This window comes from Giraffa tippelskirchi, chromosome 7, assembly GCF_054371585.1.
Source record: "Giraffa tippelskirchi isolate mGirTip1 chromosome 7, T2T-mGirTip1v1.2.pri, whole genome shotgun sequence".
NCBI lineage: Eukaryota > Metazoa > Chordata > Mammalia > Artiodactyla > Giraffidae > Giraffa > Giraffa tippelskirchi.
The window spans coordinates 6,685,321-6,705,636 of NC_137281.1; the positions used below are offsets into that span (position 1 = coordinate 6,685,321).

General features: G+C 50.7%; 1 protein-coding gene and 1 long non-coding RNA gene across 16 annotated transcripts in view; one reads left to right on the plus strand and one right to left on the minus strand.

Annotated features, from left to right (window-relative positions):
* Positions 1-20,316, minus strand: part of MYH14 (myosin heavy chain 14) — a 79,743-nt gene that overhangs the window by 19,703 nt on the left and 39,724 nt on the right. For 14 of the 15 annotated variants that reach the window (XM_081514563.1, XM_081514570.1, XM_081514575.1 and 11 more), the window contains 12 exons: positions 18,194-18,381; positions 16,069-16,190; positions 12,836-12,905; positions 12,543-12,703; positions 11,167-11,275; positions 9,972-10,103; positions 8,934-9,140; positions 7,454-7,591; positions 5,517-5,640; positions 4,755-4,926; positions 2,702-2,914; positions 1,997-2,141 (listed from right to left, as the gene is read on the minus strand). In XM_081514563.1, the coding sequence (XP_081370689.1) occupies positions 1,997-2,141; positions 2,702-2,914; positions 4,755-4,926; positions 5,517-5,640; positions 7,454-7,591; positions 8,934-9,140; positions 9,972-10,103; positions 11,167-11,275; positions 12,543-12,703; positions 12,836-12,905; positions 16,069-16,190; positions 18,194-18,381 (1,781 nt within the window). Of the gene's footprint in view, positions 1-1,996; positions 2,142-2,701; positions 2,915-4,754; positions 4,927-5,516; positions 5,641-7,453; positions 7,592-8,933; positions 9,141-9,971; positions 10,104-11,166; positions 11,276-12,542; positions 12,704-12,835; positions 12,906-16,068; positions 16,191-18,193; positions 18,382-19,980; positions 20,080-20,316 lie in introns of all 15 variants that reach the window. The other variant, XM_081514561.1, reaches the window with a different exon arrangement.
* LOC145515207 (uncharacterized) lies at positions 7,514-10,859 on the plus strand. The gene is made up of 2 exons (XR_014060753.1): positions 7,514-7,576; positions 8,973-10,859. It is a non-coding gene; the product is annotated as an uncharacterized LOC145515207 (long non-coding RNA).

Here is a 20,316-nt window from a genome sequence, read left to right on the forward strand (position 1 = left end):
TTACTCAGAGGTCATCTTTTCATAGAATCCTTCCATGGCCTTCCCTATTTCAAATCACACAATTCCCCCCTCGCCCCACTAATAGCATTCTGATCCCCCTTTTTGATCATCATTTTCCCATAGCACTTATAACCCTGATATATACTATGAATCTGTTTAGATTTACACTCTGCCTCATCTCACACAATTGCACTCATCTCACATGCTAGTAAAGTAATGCTCAAAATTCTCCAAGCCAGGCTTCAGCAATATGCGAACCGTGAACTTCTAGATGTTCAAGCTGGCTTTAGAAAAGGCAGAGGAACCAGAGATCAAATCGTCAACATCCGCTGGATCATCAAAAAAGTGAGCGAGTTCCAGAAAAACATCTATTTCTGTTTTATTGACTATGCCAAAGACTTTGACTGTGTGGATCACAATAAACTGTGGAAAATTCTGAAAAAGATGAGAATACAAGACCACCTGACCTGTCTCTTGAAAAACCTGTATGCAGGTCAGGAAGCAACAGTTAGAACTGGACATGGAACAACAGACTGGTTCCAAATAGGAAAAGGAGGATGTCAAGGCTGTATATTGTCACCCTGCTTATTTAACTTATATGGAGAGTACATCATGAGAAACTCTGGACTGGAGGAAGCACAAGCTGGAATCAAGATTGCCCAGAGAAATATCAATAACCTCAGATATGCAGATGACACCACCCTTATGGCAGAAAGTGAAGAACTAAAGAGCCTCTTAATGAAAGAGGAGAGTGAAAAAGTTGGCTTGAAGCTCAACATTCAGAAAACTAAGATCATGGCATCTGGTCCCATCACTTCATGGCAAATAGATGGGGAAACAGTGGAAACAGTGACAGACTTTATTTTTTTGGGCTCCAAAATCACTGCAGATGGTGATTGCAGCCATGAAATGAAAAGACGCTTACTCCTTGGAAGGAAAGTTATGACCAACCTAGACAGCATATTAAAAAGCAGAGACATTACTTTGCCAATTAAGGTCCATCTAGTCAAGGCTATGGTTTTTCCAGTAGTCATGTATGGATGTGAGAGTTGGACCATAAAGAAAGCTGAGCGCCGAAGAATTGATGCTTTTGAACTGTGGTGTTGGAGAAGACTCTTGAGAGTCCCTTGGACTGCAAGGAGATCCAGCCAGTCCATCCTAAAGGAGATCAGTCCTGGGTGTTCATTGGAGGGTCTGATGTTGAAGCTGAAACTCCAATACTTTGGCCACCTCATGCGAAGAGCTGACTCATTTGAAGAGACCCTGATGCTGGGAAAGATTGAGGGCAGGAGGAGAAGGGGACGACAGAGGATGAGATGGTTGGATGGCATCACCGACTCAATGGACATGGGTTTGGGTGGGCTCTGGGAGTTGGTGATGGACATGGAGGACTGGTATGCTACAGCTCATGCGGTCGAAAAGAGTCGGACATGACTGAACGACTGAACTGAACACTCTGCCTCTCCTGCTAAAACATAAGCTCCACAATAAGTGTGTGCTGGTTGTCTGGTTCATAGTTGGGGCCGTCAATACCACATTGGGAACATAGCACATATTCAGCGAACATTCGCTGAATGAAAGATGGATCAGGGGGCTTCCCTGGTGGCTCAGTGGTAAAGAATCCACCTGCCAACGCAGGAGACACAGGTTTGATCCCCGGTCCGGAAAGATCCCACATGCCTGCAGAGCAACTCAGTCCCGGGGCCACAACTATTGAGCCTGAAAGCTCTAGAGCTTTGCTCTGCGACAAGAGAAACCACTGCAATGAGAAGCCTGAGCACCACAACTAGAGAGAAGCCCAAGCAGCAGCGAAACCCAGCACAGCCAAAAATAAATAAATAAATAAAATTATTTAAAAAAAAAAATGGATCGGGGACATGAATACCTGAGGAGAGAAGGGGGTTGGCCTAGGACCAGCCAGACACACCTCCTCCACCCAGCATCCCACTTTGCCGCCCCATGGCTCCCCAGAAACCCCAGCCCCATCCCAACCCACCCTCCGGGCCTGCTCCAGCTGCTCCGCCAGCTCTCCTAGGGCCTGGCCGTGGCGCTGCCGCAGCTCCTGCACTGCCACCTCGTGAATGCGAGTCTCCTCCTCCAGAGCCTTCTTCAACTCCGTCACCTCCTGTTCCCTCTTGGACCTTTTATTGGGGAAGGGGGACAGGGAATAGAATTTCAGAATAGAGGAAGGCTGGGACTTTAGGGCGGCCCCCAAAAGCCGGTTGTGCCTCTTCTTATTCTTTCCCTCCAAGGATGGGGAATTCATTCTATATTCCCCGAGGTGTATGGATGGTGATGCTGCAGGAGGAGTGTGGCTTTAAGAACGAGCTCCTATGCATCTGTCAAAACCCTATTCAAAACGCCCCTTCTCAAGGAAGTCTTCTTCGACTCCCTCCCATAGAGTGATACAGGGGTCTTCTCTGATCATCCACGATGGCCTGTCCTACTCCATTAAAGCTCACTTAGCTCTGGACCGGGTCTGTCTTTGCCTGAATCTGCCTACTCCTAGACTGGGAGTTCCAGAGGGCAATGCCTGAGTCTGATCCATTTATGTCCCCATCTTGGTCCAGAGCCAGCGCCCAGAAAACAAGTGTTGAATGACTCAACATCTGTGCAGATGGAGAGTTTGGACCCACGTCCTTTTCCTCTCTTCCCAACCCGGCTCCACAAGTGTTCAACTGGTGCCAGCTGCCAGCCTCACCGGAGCTCCTGCTGTGCGTTGGTGGAGTCCAGCGTGTCCTCCAGCTCGCCCCGCAGTGCCTCCAGCTCCTCACCCAGGTCCCGGCGCTGCTTCTCCGCCTTGGCCCTGGCTGTGCGCTCAGCCTCCAGGTCCTCCTGGGCCTCGGCCAGCCCAGCCTGCGCCTCCCGCAGGGATTTGAGTAGCTGGGCCCGGGCTCCACCCTCTTCCTCTGCCCTGGGGGTGGACAAGGACCAAGGGGGTTAGTACAGGGACAGGCAAGGGGTGGGGATGATTTCTGGGAGTGTGGAGGGATTAGACATGGCCAGTTCCAGATTCGAATCCCAGCTCTGTCCTTGGACACGTGCCTCTAGGACTCAGAGCCTCAACTTCCCTAGCTGTAAAATGGGGATGACACCACTGGTATCATGAGGCTACTTACTAAGTTCCCTCCACTTGAGAGCCCTTTGTTTTATCATCCCATGTGATGTTCATGCCCATGTAGGAAACTAGGGTGCAGAGTGGGAAAGTACTTGCCCTGGTCAACATGGTCAGTGGGTGGCTGACCCCTGAACCCCTCCTCATAACCCCTCCAGGATCGAGCTCTTGCAAAGAGGAGCCGAATGGAGGGGCAGTGTGGACTGCAGGTTGAACAGCTCAGGGAAATATGCCAACCACAGTTTGTGTCCCCGGCTTGGCCACCTGCCCTGGCAAGTGACAGCCTCTCTGAACTGCAGGCTCCCGGTTTGTGAGAGAGCATGACTGCCCACGTCATAGGACTGCCATGAGAATGGCAATGGAAACAGTAATACAAGTGCCAAAGGCTACATGTTATACAATTCCACTTCTGAGATATAGCAAGAATCAGCGAATCTAGGTGGACAGGAAGCACACTGGTGGTAGCCAAGGGCTGAAGGGAGGGGGCAGATGGGGAGTGATTTTTTTAATAGGATTTTTTTTGAGGTGATGGTAGTGATTGCACAGCATTGTGAATGTACCAAACACCACTCAGTGGTATGCTTTAAAATGGTTACTTTTGCTATGCAAATTTCACCTCAATGCAAAAGGGAAAAAAATAACAGTAATAATGGAAAGTAGGAACAGACACACCACAGCATCAGTTGAGGCCTTAGGGTGTGCCAAGCATGTCCTCAGCGCTTTCTTATTTAACCTCCACACTAACCCTGGGCTTCCCCGGTGGCTCAGATGGTACTCTGCCTGCAACGCAGAAGACTCCGTTTCGATCCTTGGGTCGGGAAGATCCCCTGGAGAAGGAAATGTCAACCCACTCCAGTATTCTTGCCTGGGAAATCCCACGGACAGAGGAGGCTGGTGGGCTACAGTGCATAGGGTCACAAAGAGTCAGACATGACTGAGCAACTATTACACTAACTCTAGGAGAGCTTCTATAATCACCCCCATTTTCCAGATGCAGAAACTGAGACTTGAGAGGTGATGTTACTCGGGTAAGGTCATGTGGCCAGAAAGGCGAGGAGTTGGGATTTGAACTCAGAAGTCAGGCTGGAGGATGCACGTTCTTAACCCCCCTCCACCAACCCGTGTCCCATCAATTCTGCAACGCACGTTTCCCCAAATTGTAGCTGCTTTGAAATCCAGCTGCATCCATATACAAGGGCACCTAAGGTCGCATGGAGCGCTGTGGGTGAAAAGCATCTGAAACTGTGCGCGCCATATCTGGCACACAGTAAGCGCTCAATAATTGGGAATGACTGGCATTATGATGATTATGACTCCTAAGACGGCCAGATCACTTATCCAATCACAGCGGATTCTGAGTTGTTCAGCTTTGAGAGGCTGGGAGATGGGGGGAGAAGAAGAAAAAAGCATTTTTCTGGCCTCAGTGCAAGAAACTGTAAGTTACTAGACACGCAGGGCCCGCTTTCAGTTTTTCCTTAACCAGGCGGGCTTGGAACTCTGGCTGTGTCCGTCTTACAGAAGAGTGCACTGAGGCTCAGTGGGTGAGCGGCTCGGCACGCGCCCGAGGGCCTCAGCCAGGCGCCTCCATCGCCGCTAGGCGGCGCCCGCGTGCCGCGCGCCCGACCGGCCCACCCCGCACCTGGCCAAGGCGGCCTGCAGCTCCTCCTCCTTGCGGCCCAGCTGGGCGCGCAGCTCCTCCGCCCGCTGCTGCTGTTCAGCCATCTGCTCCTGCAGCTCCGAGCCCTCCACGTCCAGCCGCCGTTTCAGCTTCTCCAGTTCCTGGCGGCTCTTCTCCTCCTTCCGGAGGCGGTCTGGAGGCGGGAGGCGCGGCGGGCCAGGCATGAGGGAGCCAGACCCACACCCCCAGGGAGACCCCCAGCCCCCTCGCCCCAATCATCGCAGGCTCTTTCGGGGCGTCAAGCTGAGCCCAGCCTCTCTTTCCACCCCTCCCCAGCTTCTCCATCCCTGGCAGAGCCCACTGGCCCCGATGCCGCACCAGACCCCAGAGGCCCCTCCTCTCCCGCCCCCCACCCCCAGCGCCTGCCGGCTGGCCGGCTCGCTCTGCCCTGTCTTCTTCTCCCTGCCTCCCCAGCCTCCTCCTGTGCTCCTCTCTTCTGTTTCTGCTTCTGAGTCCTCAGCAGGGGACAGAGAGAGAAAGAAAAAAAAGTGTCTGAAACAGTTAGTGGGACCATCAGCTAGAGAGTCACCCAAGACACCAAGGAGAGAGGCAGAGAACTGGATTGGGAGGGAGGACACACAACCTGTCCCCAGCCTTCTTTCCTGCCCCCATTTAGCAGATATGACCACTGAGGCCCCACAGCACATGAGGGTTGTCCTCCCCCACCCCACCCGCGCCCCTGCTGGAGCGTGCACAGGCCCCCACTGGGGGGCGGGAGCTCACCCTCCATGTCCACAATGGTGGCCTCATATTTGAGTCGAAGCTTATTGAGGCTCTTGACTTTCTCCTCCTCCTCAGCTGCCTGGGAGGAGAACTCGGACAGCCGCTCCTCCAGCAGCTTCCGCTCCTGAGCATAGTGGGAGGTAGGGGTGGGAGTCAGGGGCTGGACGCTCATCTTGGGTGTCATTCCCATCTGTGTTTCTGCTCACCTCCTTCCTTCCCTGGACCCTTCCTGCTCCCACCTCCTTCCCTCCTTTCCCATTCCCTAGTGTCTATGAACCCATCCCACCCGCATCAGCATCAGTTCTCGACTGTTAACTGCACAGACTCCCACTATTGGAAGGACACCCCCATTCATTAACCCATCGGCCCTCGGATGGATGTTCACGTTGATGCACATCATCTGCTATTATAAACAACACAGCACCTAACATCCTCGCACTTCAGCTGCATGCATGGGTGAGCTCTGGAGCCTCGTCACTATTCCAGGTCCAATTCACGGACCGGTGGCATCAGCACCAAATGGGAGCTTGTTAGGAATGGAATCTCAGGGTCCACCCCAGACCTGCCAAGTCAGAATCTGCATTCTAACAAGTTCTCCCAGTGATTCTTGGGCACATGGGAGTTTGAGAAGCACTGGCCTGGAGCAGCACTTTTTTCTTTTCTTTCTTTTTGTTATTCTTTAGTTATTTTCATTATTTATTTATGTCTTTTTTGAGCAGCATTTTGCATACTGTGAGTGGTTTTGGAAATCTAGGCAGTGGGTTGGCACTACCTTAAAAAGGAAGACATAGAACAGAGTAGGAGAGAAGAGCCACTGCATCCAAGGAATGTTCCAGAAAACTTCGTGCATCGCTGAACTCTCAACTCAGGCACCACTGCCTCCAGGAAGCCTGTCCTGACCACGCCTCATGCAGGTCAGGCCATCCACTTCCACAGTTTTCTGTTCTTTTCTGACAGTTTATAATTAGTTCACAATGTACCATTATGTTGATTTCCTGGGGTGACTCAGCTAGCATCCCCTTTGCCCATGCCCTTGTGAGGACAGAAATGTTTTTCTAGTTAGTTAAATGCCATATCCCCTGTGCCTAGCCCAGGGGTTTAGCCCTGGACAGGTTCAAGATGGTGGCAGACTTCACCACATGCCCAGCCATGGGCAGAGTCTAATTCTCCACCCCTTGAATCTAGACTGAGTCTGCTTTAAGTTCAGTGGTCTGCAAATCACAGCCTGCAAGCCAAACTTGGCCCACTGCTTGTGTTTATAAATAAAGTTTTATTGAGACGCAGCCATGCCCATTTGATCACAGACCATCTGTGGCTGCTTTCACATTACAACAGCAGAATTGAGTAGTTGTCACAGAAACAGAGTGGCCTGCTGAACCCCGAATGTTTACTATCCGGCCTTTTAGAGAAAACCTTTGCCAACACGTGATGTATAGAATTCAGAGAAAGTGATGTCAGTTCCAGGCTTAAGCCTTTAAGAGGACTGGTTGCTTCTGCTGCTTTTTCTGGGAGCCCTGAGCTGCCAGATGAGAAACCCAGGCTCTCCTGAGCAGAGAGACCACATGAAAGAGCACCCAGACACCACCTTCCTGCCCCTACCATCATGTGATGGTGACTGCCTAAGGGGACCACAGTCCAGCGGACCCACAGAACAATGGGATGTAATGAAATGTGGGTTATTTTTAGCAATGAGGCTTTGGGGTGTCTGATGACACAGAGATAAATAATGACTCACAATAGCTTCTCAGCAAACACTGGCTGGAGTGAAGCTGTGACAGAGAGGCTAGGAGATGGGAAAAGTTCAAGGGAGACACAGCCAAGATGGAGAGCCCACAGACTCCTAGAGGTGGGGCATGCGGGGGAGGGAGATGCAGAGAGGGACCCAGCCCACCAGTGGGCCCACACCCTCCACCCTTGGGAGCTCACTGGCCACCGACCTTGCTCAGCTTGGCGTTCTGATCTTCCAAGAGTAACAGATCTTCTCCCAACTTTTTCAGCTTTGCCTCCGTCGTCACCTTCTCCAGCTGCAGCTTCTGCCGAGCCCCTTCCTCAGCCTCAAGGTGAGTCTCCAGCTCCTGGAGTGTGAAGGAGGTGGGGTAAGGGCCCAGGGGCTGGGGACTGGGGTGTGATAGGATGGATGGGAGTGGCGGGGATGGCTCACAGACCCCGGGGCCTGTGGCTCAGACAGGTCCACACTCTGGGCGGGGCTGGGAAGGACCCAACCATTACTTTCATTCATTGGCTCAATAAACATTGATTGAGTGCCTCGCGGCGGGGGGGTGGGGTGGGGGCCAGGCACTGTTTGAGGCATCAAACCTGGTGCCCAGAATACAATATCTATACGCTATGTCTACTCTGTCTGTATAGATATCTACACACAATATCTCTACAGGATACAGATATTATATTCTGGGGACCAGACAGGGTATCTGCTTATCCCTATCTAGTGTACTTCAATTACCTGCTAGTCCTTGGAATTGTTTAAACAAAGCAATTGGGACTTCCCTGGTGGTCCAACAGTTAGGACTCCTCACTTCCAGTGCTGAGGGCATGAGTTCAGAGGCATGGGGGTGGGGTCCCTGGTCGGAGAACTAGATCACGCATGCCGTGTGGTGCAGCCAAAAAATAATTAATTACATAAACAAACCAATCACATCTTCCTGTAGGAACCCATTGTCTGTGTCATAGTGTCTGCCTCCCTCAGGGTGTGAGTATTTGTGACCAGTAACTTGCTTTCTAGCACATCTGTCCAGGATCAGGTGTGGTGTTTTTAGGCCATCTCCATAACCTCAGGGCAGGGCTCTCCCTCTCCAATGGGGTCAAGAAGCAGTGATTAAAACACTCCTGAGCTCTCAAAATGTGACCAGTCTGACTGAGGAGCTGAATTTTCAATTTAACGCAACTTCTTAATTGAAAACCAGTCACTCAGTTAATTACTGGGAAACGTTAAGTATGTTTGGACCAACTTGGGGATGTGAATCTACTTGTTTCCACTGAAGAAGTTATGAAACACAAATGCTGATGAAGCCCTGCCAGTGAGAACTTAGCATCAGAATTGAGATGTGCCTGTGCCTCAAGTGTAGAACACATCTGTGGATTTTGAAGGGGAACCACGGGAGGGCAGCCAGTCTCAGAAAAGCAGCAGCACAGAGGCAAATGGAGCCAGGAGATGGAGAGAGGCAGAGTACTGAGGCTATAGCTTGAGCACCTGGATCCAGCCATGCCTGAAGCTTACACATTCTAGAGTCTCCCATTATTTGAAACAAACAAACAAAAGCAGTCTTTTTGCTTAAGCCACTTTGAACTGAGACTTGTTTTTAAGAGGCAGGGTTTGCTGAAGCAGAGGTGGGCGGGGTCAACAGAAGGGGTGGGGGGAGGTGGCCTCGGGCACGCAGGCAGGGGGTGGGGTGGGCAGACCTGTATATGTTGCTGCAGCCTCTTCTTCTCGGTTTGCAGCTGGCGACTGCACTCCTCCTCCTCGCCCACGCGGGCCTCCAGCTCGGACACCACCAACTCAAGCTCCTGCTTCCGGACTGCCAGCCGCCCCCGGGTCTCCTCAGCCTCAGCACACAGCTCTGCCTCTGCGCGCAGCTGCTCTGCTAGGCGGGCACGCTCCTCTTCCAGCTGGGGAGGGGAAGGGGGGTGTGGTCAGCGGCCGCTAGGCAGTGCTCCCAGGATGGCCCTCCGTGGAGCACCAGGGTCTCCTGCCCCCGATCTACTCTGCCCTGGGGGCCCGGTGGGCAGGAGGGAGGGATGGAAGACAGTCCCCCAACCTGCCCGTCATCTCAGGATGAGCCCCAGTCACCGAGTCAGACCGCAGGGCTCCTCCGTCTCCCTCACTTCCCTATAGTCCATCAGCCCCCCTCCATCCCTCCTGCCCTGCCCCCCAACTCTGTCCCCATAACCCTAACAGGCTCAGGTTTCATCCCCTCCCAGTGGACTCTTCCCGGCCTCCCAGCCTCCAGCTTCTGCATCTCCAGTGCATCCTCCATCCAAACGGCCTCTGGAGGACTTTCTGTCAGCTCAACTCCCACGCCTAGAAATTCAACCAAAGGAAATAACTCCGAAAAAGCAAACAGAAAAAATGAACGAGAAGGGCTTTGCTTCGTCGTTATTTTAAGATACCAGAAATACTGGCAACAGTGAAAGGTCCACTGCCTGCGGAGAGTGGCCCCGCCACGTAACTGGGCTCCTGCCCTGCCCCGGTGCTGGACCAGCTACCTGAGGGTCTTGTCTCAGCAGCAACCAGCCCCACTCCCACCAGATACCCTGGCTATATCCCCAGGACCCTGCTCCCAGCATCTCACTGCTCACCACACCACAGTTTCCGCCCCCATTCCGCCCCAGTGAAACTTGGCCGGCAATCTATTCCTACCTCGGGCTCCGTCGAAAGCCCCGCCCACCACCACCGGTCCCGCCCACCGCCCCGCCCCGTCAGATGGCCCCGCCCCTTACCTGCGCCACCCGGCCCTGGAGCTCGCCCACCTCGCGGGCACTCTGCTGCTGCAGCTCCTGCACTTTCTGTAGTTCCTGAGCCCGCGCCTGCAGCACCTCATCCTGCCGCGTTACCTGCAGCAGCGGCTTCACCTGTGGGGACAGGAGGGGGTGTGGATGGCTGGCTCCCACCGTGGGAAGCCACTGGGCTCGGAGGCTAAAAGCTCATGCTCTGAGGAGAGTCCCTTTCCTGGGTTCCCATGCCAGCTCCTCCACTACTGGCTGTGTCACCTCATCTATAAAAGTGGGATGAGAGGGACTTCCCGGGCGGTCCAGTGGTTAAGACAGCTTTTCAACGCAGAGGGCACAGGCTCGATCCCCTGGTCAGGGGACTAAGATCCCACATGCCCGCTGGTTTGGCCACAAATTTTAAAAAAGGAAAGAAAAAGACTCTGTGCTTTCAATGAAGCGGGTGTAAGTTGGATCCCTGGTCGGGGAACTAAGATCCTACATGTCCCTCGCTGGGGCCAAAAAACAAAAAAAAAAATTGGGAATAGTAACAGCCCCTATTTCACAGGGTTTTCAGAATGCATGAATGACTTCATATTTACCAAGAATCTAGAACAGTCCGGGGTACATGACAAGCAGCACTAAATGTGTCCCATTTTGCTACAGAATCGCTTTGCTACAGGAGCCACTGGCCACTCACAGTGTGTCTCAAAGTTCTTAGTCCAAGTCCGTGCTGAAAGACGCACTTTACACTGCGATTCTGGCTGGAGAGACAGGCCAGCCCCACCCACACCTGAAGAACCCAAATGGAAGTTTGGACTATTCCCCATGCACCTTTTACCTTTCCTGACTTTAATGTCCATCCTTTCACTATAATAAACTGTAACCATGAGTGTAACAGTTTTTCTAAGTTCTGTGAGTCCTTCCAGTGAGTCATGGAATTCTAGGGGATCTTAGGGACACCCAACTCAACCCTAGATCCAGCTGCAGCAAAAGCTATCCCGTATCTATTACCCATGCTGGTTTGAGGCAGATTTTCTGTCACTTGTTAACTGAAGAATCCCAAGGAACAAGAGTTGGGCTGATTGGTCCCATTTTACAGATGCAGAAAACTGAGGCCCAAACCAAGGAAGTCACTTGCCTAAGCAGACCTGGCCCCAAGGACCTGTCTCCTTGCCACTGGGGTCACCCCTCCAGGTGCCCTCACCTTGATGAAAAGCCGCCACCACTGCCAATGTCTCAGCTTGAGGTAAGCCGCACAGTTCCGCTGCATCACCCTCAGGGCGCTCTGCTGCTGCTGCCGCTTCTGGAAGGCCCTGGGGGGGAAGACAGGCAGGTGGGAGAAGGGAGATACAGCCCCTCCCAGCCCTGTCCCTTTAGCAACCATTATTAAAATGCCTACTGGGCTTCAAAGTGGCGCTAGTGGTAAAGAACCTGCCTGCTAATGCAGGCGATGAAAGAGGCTTGAGTTTGATCCCTGGGTTGGGAAGATTCCCTGGAGAAGGAAATGGCAACCGATTCTAGTATTCTTGCCTGGAGAATCCCATGGACAGAGGAGCCTGGTGGGTTACAGTCCATGGGGTCGCAAAGAGTCAGACACGACAAGCAACTTGGCCCCACCAGCCATGTGCGAGCATTGTTCTACTGTCGGTAAATCTTGTTGTGTGCAGTCCACCTGCAGTGTGCAGTCTTTCTGCCCTTGACTCTCCCCCAGCCCCAGCCCCAGTTCAGGTCTCACCTTCTACCCCACCGGACACTCCAGCTTCCTTCCCATCCTCCAGCCCATCCCTGACATGCTTCCAGAGAGGTCTTTCTACATCCAAAGCTGACCCAGCCCTCTGCTGCTCCCCACTGCCCCTGGATACAGTCCCTGTCCCTCAGCCTGGTGTTTGGGGAGTCTTTTATTCTCTGATCCTTCCTCTGGGCCAGTTCCCAGGGAGAAGGGGACTTCTTCCCTGAAAACTCTCCGCCTTCCTGAAATGTGCCAGGCTCTCACATCACCAGGCCTTGGCAGGCTGTCACTCCTGCCTGGAACACCTTTCCCATGGTCTTTCATCTACCTGGTCTGCAGGGCCTCTTGCTGTAGCTGTACGATCCCCACTGAAGCACGTCTCACCCTGGACTGTAACACTTTTTGCTGGTGTACGTCTCCCCCTCCAGATTGGAGTCCCGTGAAGTATTGGCCACTAGGGTGACCACCTCAACTTGGTTTGCCTGGGGCTTCCTCTGTTTTAGCATGAAGATCATGCATCCTGGGAAACCTCCAGTCCCAGGCGAACTGAAATGGTTGGTCACCCTATGGCTGAACTGAGCTCTTCTCTGTGGTCCCAGCATCACTCAGGAGCCACAGGGACTGCAGAACCAAGAAGCCTGGGCATCTAGTGGCTCCATCCTTTTGTGTGTCAGCCCTTCTACCATCTCAGAGGCCCTGCCATCTGGAGCCAGCTGGTTGACCCCTTCTTGCATCAGCCTCTGGGGACATCTGGTCAAGCTTTCCCTGAACCAGCTTCTGGGGACATCTGATCAACCCTCCCTGAACCAGTCTTGGCCAGTGTCACCCCAAGAGATAGTGTGGAGTCCTACTTGCGAGCCAGGTATCCGCGGGCAGCTGCCTGGAAGGACACAATGATATCTGTGACCTTCAGGTCCCGCTCTTCTTCTAGCTGGGCCAGAACGCCTGCCCGGAAGAAGATCTTGCTTTGTCCCACGCGGTAGAGGTTGGGGTCTAATTCTAGGGCCTGGATCTGTGGGGGGAGGGGAGGGGTTGTGAGGAGGAGGGGCGAGGAGAGGGGAGGTTCCAGCTCAACCTCCACCCCCTGAGACCATGCACACACACGCACACACACATACACACATGCACTCCACCTCTCACTCACCATCTTCTCACAGGCCTGCTTCCCATCCATAAAGCCCTTGGGGATGGCATTGGGCGTCAGGATCTCATACCTGCAATGGGGGGAGAGGGGTGGGGTAGGGTGAAGAGTAACAGCCAACTGTCACCATGGCCAGGCACTGGGCTCAGAGGGACAAACAGCAATAACAACAATGACAATAGGAACAGTAAGAGAAACATTCAAATATCACCAAGGGTCACTCACCAGGCTGAGAGAATTGATATCACCACCAAGAGCAATGTCATCGAGAAAAGCTCTCCTCCTGGGACACAGCACGTGCTGATTACAAGTGTCTAATTACACCAACACCATAGGTAACTGGGGCTTCCCAGGTGGCGCTCATCGTAAAGAACCCCCCTGCCAATGCAGGAGACTAAGAGACATGGTTGTGATGCCTGGGTTGGGAAGACCCCCTGGAGGAGGACACGGCAGCCCACTCCAGTGTTCTTGCCCAGAGAATCCCACGGACAGAGGAGCCTGGCGGGCTACAGTCCATGGGGTTGCCAAGAGTCGGATGCAACTGAAGTGACTTGGCACGCACGCATGCACACACGCATGCATGGATAGGTCACTGAGATGTAAAAGAAAGGTGTGTCTTGGAAGTGTGAGAGTAATAACAAACGGGGGCTGATGTTTTTGAACTTATTACATGTCAGGTCCTGAGTTAAGTGCCTTACAGCTGTTTCTTTCACATTTCTCTGTGCAAGTCCGAATTTGAAAAGTACATTTCATTAAACACACATGTGTCCATCCTCAGAGCCTTTCCCCTGCTGTGCTCTTTCCCTGGATCATGACATTTCATTAAAAATATGATATATACAACATATATACATATATATTATATACATGATATATGAATGTCATATTAATATGCCATATTTTTTAACCGGTGATTGGGAAATGCTTGTGTGTGTGTGTATCTGTTGTATCAGAGTTTCTCAGTCACCAAGGATCTTGTTAAAATGCAGATCCTAATTCAGCAAGTCTGGGGAGGGGCCCCAAAATATGCATGTCTAATAAGCTGCCAGGTGATACTGATGCTGCTGATCCAGGGACCACACTTTGAGTAGGAAATTTCAGGCCTGCGCTGTCCGATGTAACGCTATTGGCCACATGCAACTATTGAGCTCTGGAAACATGGCTTGGGGCAACTGGGGACCTGCATTTGTAATTGCATTTCATTTTAGTTAAATGAAACTTAAATTTAAAAACTGAAGCAGTGCAAAATATTTTTCTTTTCAACACAATTTCATTGTCTTCATTTCAGTTCAGTTCAGTCGCTCAGTCGTGTCCAACTCTTTGTGACCCCATGAATCGCAGCACGCCAGGCCTCCCTGTCCATTACCAACTCCCGGAGTTTACCCAAACCCATGTCCATCGAATCAGTGATGCATCCAACCATCTCATCCTCTGTTGTCCCCTTCTCCTCCTGCCCCCAATCCTTCCCAGCATTAGGGTCTTTTCCAATGAGTCAACTCTTCGCATGAGGTGGCCAAAGTATTGGAGTTTCAGCTTCAACATCAGTCCTTCCAATGAACAACCAGGACTGATCTCCTTTAAGATGGACTGGTTGGATCTCCTTGCAGTCCAAGGGACTCTCAAGAGTCTTCTCCAACACCACAGTTCAAAAGCATCAATTCTTCGGCGCTCAGCTTTCTTCACCATCCAACTCTCACATCCATACATGACCACTGGAAAAGCCATAGCCTTGACTAGACGGACCTTTGTTGGCAAAGTAATGTCTCTGCTTTTAAATATGCTATCTAGGTTGGTCATAACCATCCTTCCAAGGAGTAAGCATCTTTTAATTTCATGGCTGCAATCACCATCAGCAGTGATTTTGGAGCCCAAAAAAATAAAGTCTGACACTGTTTCCACTGTTTCCCCATCTATTTCCCATGAAGTGATGGGATCAGATGCCATGATCTTAGTTTTCTGAATGTTGAGCTTTAAGCCAACTTTTCCACTCTCCTCTTTCACTCTCATCAAGAGGCTCTTTAGTTCTTCACTTTCTGCCATAAGGGCGGTGTCATCTGCATATATGAGGTTATTGATATTTCTCCCGGCAATCTTGATTCCAGCTTGTGTTTCTTCCAGCTCAGCGTTTCTCATGATGTACTCTGCATATAAGTTAAATAAGCAGGGTGACAATATACAGCCTTGACGTACTCCTTTTCCTATTTGGAACCAGTCTGTTGTTCCATGTCCAGTTGTAACTGTTGCTTCCTGACCTGCATACAGGTTTCTCAAGAGACAGGTCAGATGGTCTGGTATTCCCATCTCTTTCAGAATCTTCCATATATCATTGTCTTAATAGGAGTATATTTCCCTTTGACCACTGGAAATTTTGTGTCCAAACTGAGATGTATTATGGGTGGAAGACATACACTGAATTTCAAAGATTTAGTAGGAAACAAAATAATGCACAATGTCTCACTACTAAATTTTTATATTGACTACATGTTGCGTGGGTGCTCAGTCATGTCTGACTCCTGTGACCCCACAGACTGTAGCCTGCCAGGCTCCTCTGTCCATGGAATTTCCCAGGCAAGAATACAGGAGTGGGTTGCCATTTCCTTCTCCAGATTACATGTTAAAATGATCTAATATCTTGGCTGTATTGGATTACATAAACTCTCTTGGTATCATTAATTCCACCTGTTTCTTTTTACTTTTAAAAATATGGCTAATAGGAAAATTTTAAATTGTATATGGGGCTCTCATTCTCTAGCGAATGGTTCTGTTACATACAGCTTGTGTGAAGCATAACTTTTGTTTTAATGTTTACCATATATATACATGCAGATAAATATCATATACATAACACATTAATATTAATGTGCCATAGTTTTCATTGGTGATTGAGAAACGTGTATCAGAGTTTCTCAATCACTAGGGATCTTATATGTTGATATTTTCTGTTCTCTCTTGCTCAACTGCATTTTTATAAGAAATACTTGTTGCGATAACCTATTGCAACGTAGTGCTCTGTGCCCGTTCTCTTGGGGAGCCCACTGAAGGGGACATTGCTCTCCCACAACACACAGAAAGCTGAAACTCAGCAACCAAAGGAACTTGCCCAGAGGCCCCGCCCCTCCCCTCGCGCCGAGGCCACACCCCCACCCCGCCCAGAAGTAGTGGTGGGGTAGAGGGGAGCTTTGGATGCAGATGCAGTGGCTTCCAAACCGGGCCCCACCCCACCCCGTGCCGCTCACCGCTGCCGGAACTCCTGGAAGAGGATGCGGTTGGGAAAGCCCTGGCGACAGATGCGGATGCCCTCCAGGACGCCGTTACAGCGCAGCTGGTCCAGCACCAGCCGGGGGTCCAGCTTCCCCGCCTGCGGAGAGCAGTGACAGGCACGCGAGGTCAGCGGCCGCCACACGGGGGCGCCACTCACCGGCCGGCGGCCGTCAGGGGAACGCAGGTGGATGGCAGTTTGGGCAGGTCGAAAACGGGAGGCAATTTCATCTGGTTCAGCCTGTAAGTTTGGGCTTCCCAGGTGGCCCTAGTGGCAAAGAACCCGCCTGCCAGTGCAGGTTGATGTAACAGACGCGGCTTTGCCCCTTGGGTCCGGAAGATCCCCTGGAGGAGATGGCAACGCATTCCAGTATTCTTGCCTAGAGAACACCACGGACTCTCAGCCTGGCAGGCTACAGTCCATGTGGTCGCAAGAGTCGGACATGATTTAGGAACTGAACCACCAACCTATAATTTACTGAGCACCTACTACCTGCCGGGCAGAAAGGGAAGCTCAGGGGATCTTCTCCAGGGGATCTTCCCAACTCAGGGATGGAACCCTCGTCTCCTGCACTGGCAGGCGGATTCTTTACCACTGAGCCACCAAGGAAACCGAGGAAGGGTTCACCTCCTCCAGGGAGCCCTCCCTGATTTCACTGTATCCCTACTACCTGGCACTTGGTAAAAATCTAAACACTGCAAAAACTCAAATTATACATTCTGAAAGACAACTCTTGCCTTGCCCAGGTCCCCAGAGTAGTCAACACAATAACCAGTTTTTTTTTTTTTTATGGAACCTCTAGATCAGTTGTTCTCAACCTCAGCTACACACTGGAATCCCCCTGGAGTGACGCCTTGATACCCCTGAGCACACCAAACACCCACATCTTAGACTCTAAGAACCATTTTCCACTTTAAAGGACCAGGGCTCTATGGAGAAGTGGCTGAGTCTATGTATGTCATATATCATCAGATATAAGGCACCCTCAATTATAAAACACATTGTTATCTTAGATACCACCAAGAAATAAAAAAAAAAAACTCCTGTCAACTACACTCTGACAGGTCATTGATTGTTAAGCCACATCCCAACTTCAGAGGGGCTTCCCAGGTGGCACAGTGGTAAAGAATCTACTTGCTGATGCAGAAAATATAAGAGAGTGGGTCTGATCCCTGGGTTAGGAAGATCCCCTGGAGTGGGAAATGGTAACCCACCCCAGTATTCTTGCCTGGAGAATCCCAAGGACAGAGAAGCTGGGCAGTCTATAATCCATAGGGTCACAAAGAGTTAGACACAATGGAATGACTAATGCACATAACACAGTATTTAAAGAGAAGGGAGACACACACACACACAGAGCTCCCCCCACCCCATAACTGCAGCTTCTACTTTCTGAGGACAGTATAAGCCCCAAGTACCTAATTTTGTAGTTTCATCTTCTCTTATGTTGACCTTTCTCTATAGTATCTATTCTCTGATTTTCCCAACTAGAAAACTTACTGATGGCCTGGCAGGCCAGGCATGGTCTCCCTACACCTCCCCAGCTCCAATGGCCTTTTTCTGTCCCTTGCACATTTCATACTCCAAGCAACCACTGGGCTTTTGCCCAAGCAGCTCTCTACTTGAAATACCACTTATTCTTCCAAGCTCAGACCTCACCTCCTCCAGGGAGCCCTCCTTGATTTCACTGTATCCCTACCACCTGGCATTTAGTGAAAGTGAAAGTCTCTCAGTTGTGTCCAACTCTTTGCAACCTCATGGAGTATACAGTCCATGGACTTCTCCAGGCCAGAATACTGGAGTGGGTAGCCTTTCCCTTCTCCAGGGGATCTTCCCAACCCAAGAATCGAACCCAGGTCTCCCACATTGCAGGTGGATTCTTTACCAGCTGAGCCACAAGGGAAGCCTCGATAAAATGTAAGCCCCATGAATGAATGAATTTTCCTAACAGGGCCTTGAGCCTGGGAGGGAAAACAACTTACTCAAGGTCACACAGACAGTCAGAAGCGAGCCTGGGACCAGACATAGCTCCAACCAAATTCAGTGACTGGGACTTTTCCTCCCTCCAGAGCCGCCTTCCCTCCCGGGGCTGGGTCACTCACCCTCTTCTCGTGGTTGGGGATGATACAGCGGACGAAGCTGGGGTTGGTGTTGCTGAGTGTGGCCATGAGGCGGCTCAGGGACTCCTTGTAGAGTTGTCCCACCGTCCGGAACATGCCCCGGCGAGGGCGGCCACCAGGTGGGCCATCCCCAAGGCTGTTCACTTGCTCCAGCCCCACGATGCCCTCCACTGTGAGAGAAAGAATAAAGTCAGGGGTCAGTTTTAGGGGACTGAGTTGGCCAAAGTCAAGGATCTCATCATTTATAAGACCTGATACTTTACATATGAGCCATCTCTCATAGCCTATCAAGGCAGGTATTATCAACCCATTGGACTGACGAGCAAACTGAGGCTCAGAAAGCTGGGCAACTGTGTCCAAGGCCACACAGTTTAGGATCTGAAGACCCAGAATCTGAACCAGAGTGGTGTGAATCCTCTCAAACCCTGACCCTTCTTCTCCATTTTCCTTATCAACAAATGATGATGATGATAGCAAATGCTTCCTTAGCACTGATTCTCTGCCAGGTACTGCTCAAAGCACTTGACATACATCGGCTTGTTTATAAGCCTATAAGAATCATTCCCATTTTACAGATGAGGAAACTGAGGCACAGAGAAGGAAAAGGGTGATAACCACAGGTGCATTTTTAGGAACTTAAAACAGTGTCACGTTAAAAATGCAGTGAAATGTGGCTTTATTATGATATTTAAAATAAGGCCAAAAAATAAAAAATAAATTTTTCAAAACAAAAGAAAAAACAAATAATACCAACTGCCTCCACAGTCACCATTTTCCCAGAAAGACTTGATTTCATGGTAACTTTTTCTTTTTTAAAAAAATATTTATTTATTTATTTATTTATTTGGCTGGCCAGGTCTTAGTTGTCACATATGGGATCTGGTTTCCTAACCAGAGATCAAACCCAGGGCCCCTGCATTGGAAGCATGGTACCTTTGCCACTGGACTACCAGGAAAGTTCCGTAACTTTGTTTCATTATTTGATGGTGTCACTTCAACTAGTGAGCAATAGCCACTCCTTTGTCACAAATTCAATGTATTAAATTGTGTGCGGTTCCAGGACACGCAGTTGGGGCAGAATCTGATGACCTGCAATCCCCAATCGTGAGGGTTATGGAATCAACCAGATAATTTTCTTGGAAAGCAGAGCTTGGTGAACAGTGGGTGTTCAGATATGACATTTTTCCTCCCCAGGTCTAAGTCTCCCCACCCCCACCGCCATGCTCCTAGTTATTATCAAAAGGACAGGTAAGAGGGGAGGCTCTGGGTTCAAGTCCCACCTTGGTCGCTTACTGGCTGTGTAACCTCAGACAGGTGACTTAACCTCTCTGGGCTTCCATGTCCTCATCTGTAACAGGGGTAAGAGCACTAACACCTGATTGGGTGTTTGGAGGATTCCACGTGTTAATTATAGTAAAAGGGTTCTGCACAGCGCATAGCACATAGTATATGCTTGATTAATGCCAGCTGATAGAGGGATGGCCAAAAAATTCTTTTGGGTTTTTGTACAATATTACAGAAAACCCCGAATGAACTTAATACCGTCATAATTGTTTGTATGTTTACATGCGGTTTAGTTAGAAGAAGGCCTTGTGCTGCTACAAAGAATCTGGAAACTGCTGAGGGAGCCAACAAAAATGGGAAAAAGAAGAGGGGGAGATCTCTGGATAGAGAGGAAAGGGGATAGACATTCAAAACAGGTTCCCAGTTTGAAGGGCCCACCCTCCTCGTCCAGGAAATCTCACCCGTTGATGCACAGCAACACCCACCCCCTGATGGAGAAATGTCAGAGCCGTGCCTCCCTGAAGATCCTGGGGGCGACGGTGGGAAGGAGCCAAGGAAAGAGAACTGCTGCAAGCCCCCGTGTTCTGGGGGGTGAGGACAGATAGGGGGAGAGGCAGGGAGATGGGGTGGGAGATGCAAAGGGGAGCAGCATGAGAGGACAGAGAAGGAGGCAGGAAGGAAAAAGAAGAGAGGGTTATTAGTCAACAGCACACAGCCAAGCAGGAGGGGAAACCTGACTTTGGCCATTAACTTTTTTTTCCTTTTGGCCACACTGTGCAGCATGCAGGATCTTAGTTCCCCGACCAGGAATCGAACCTGAG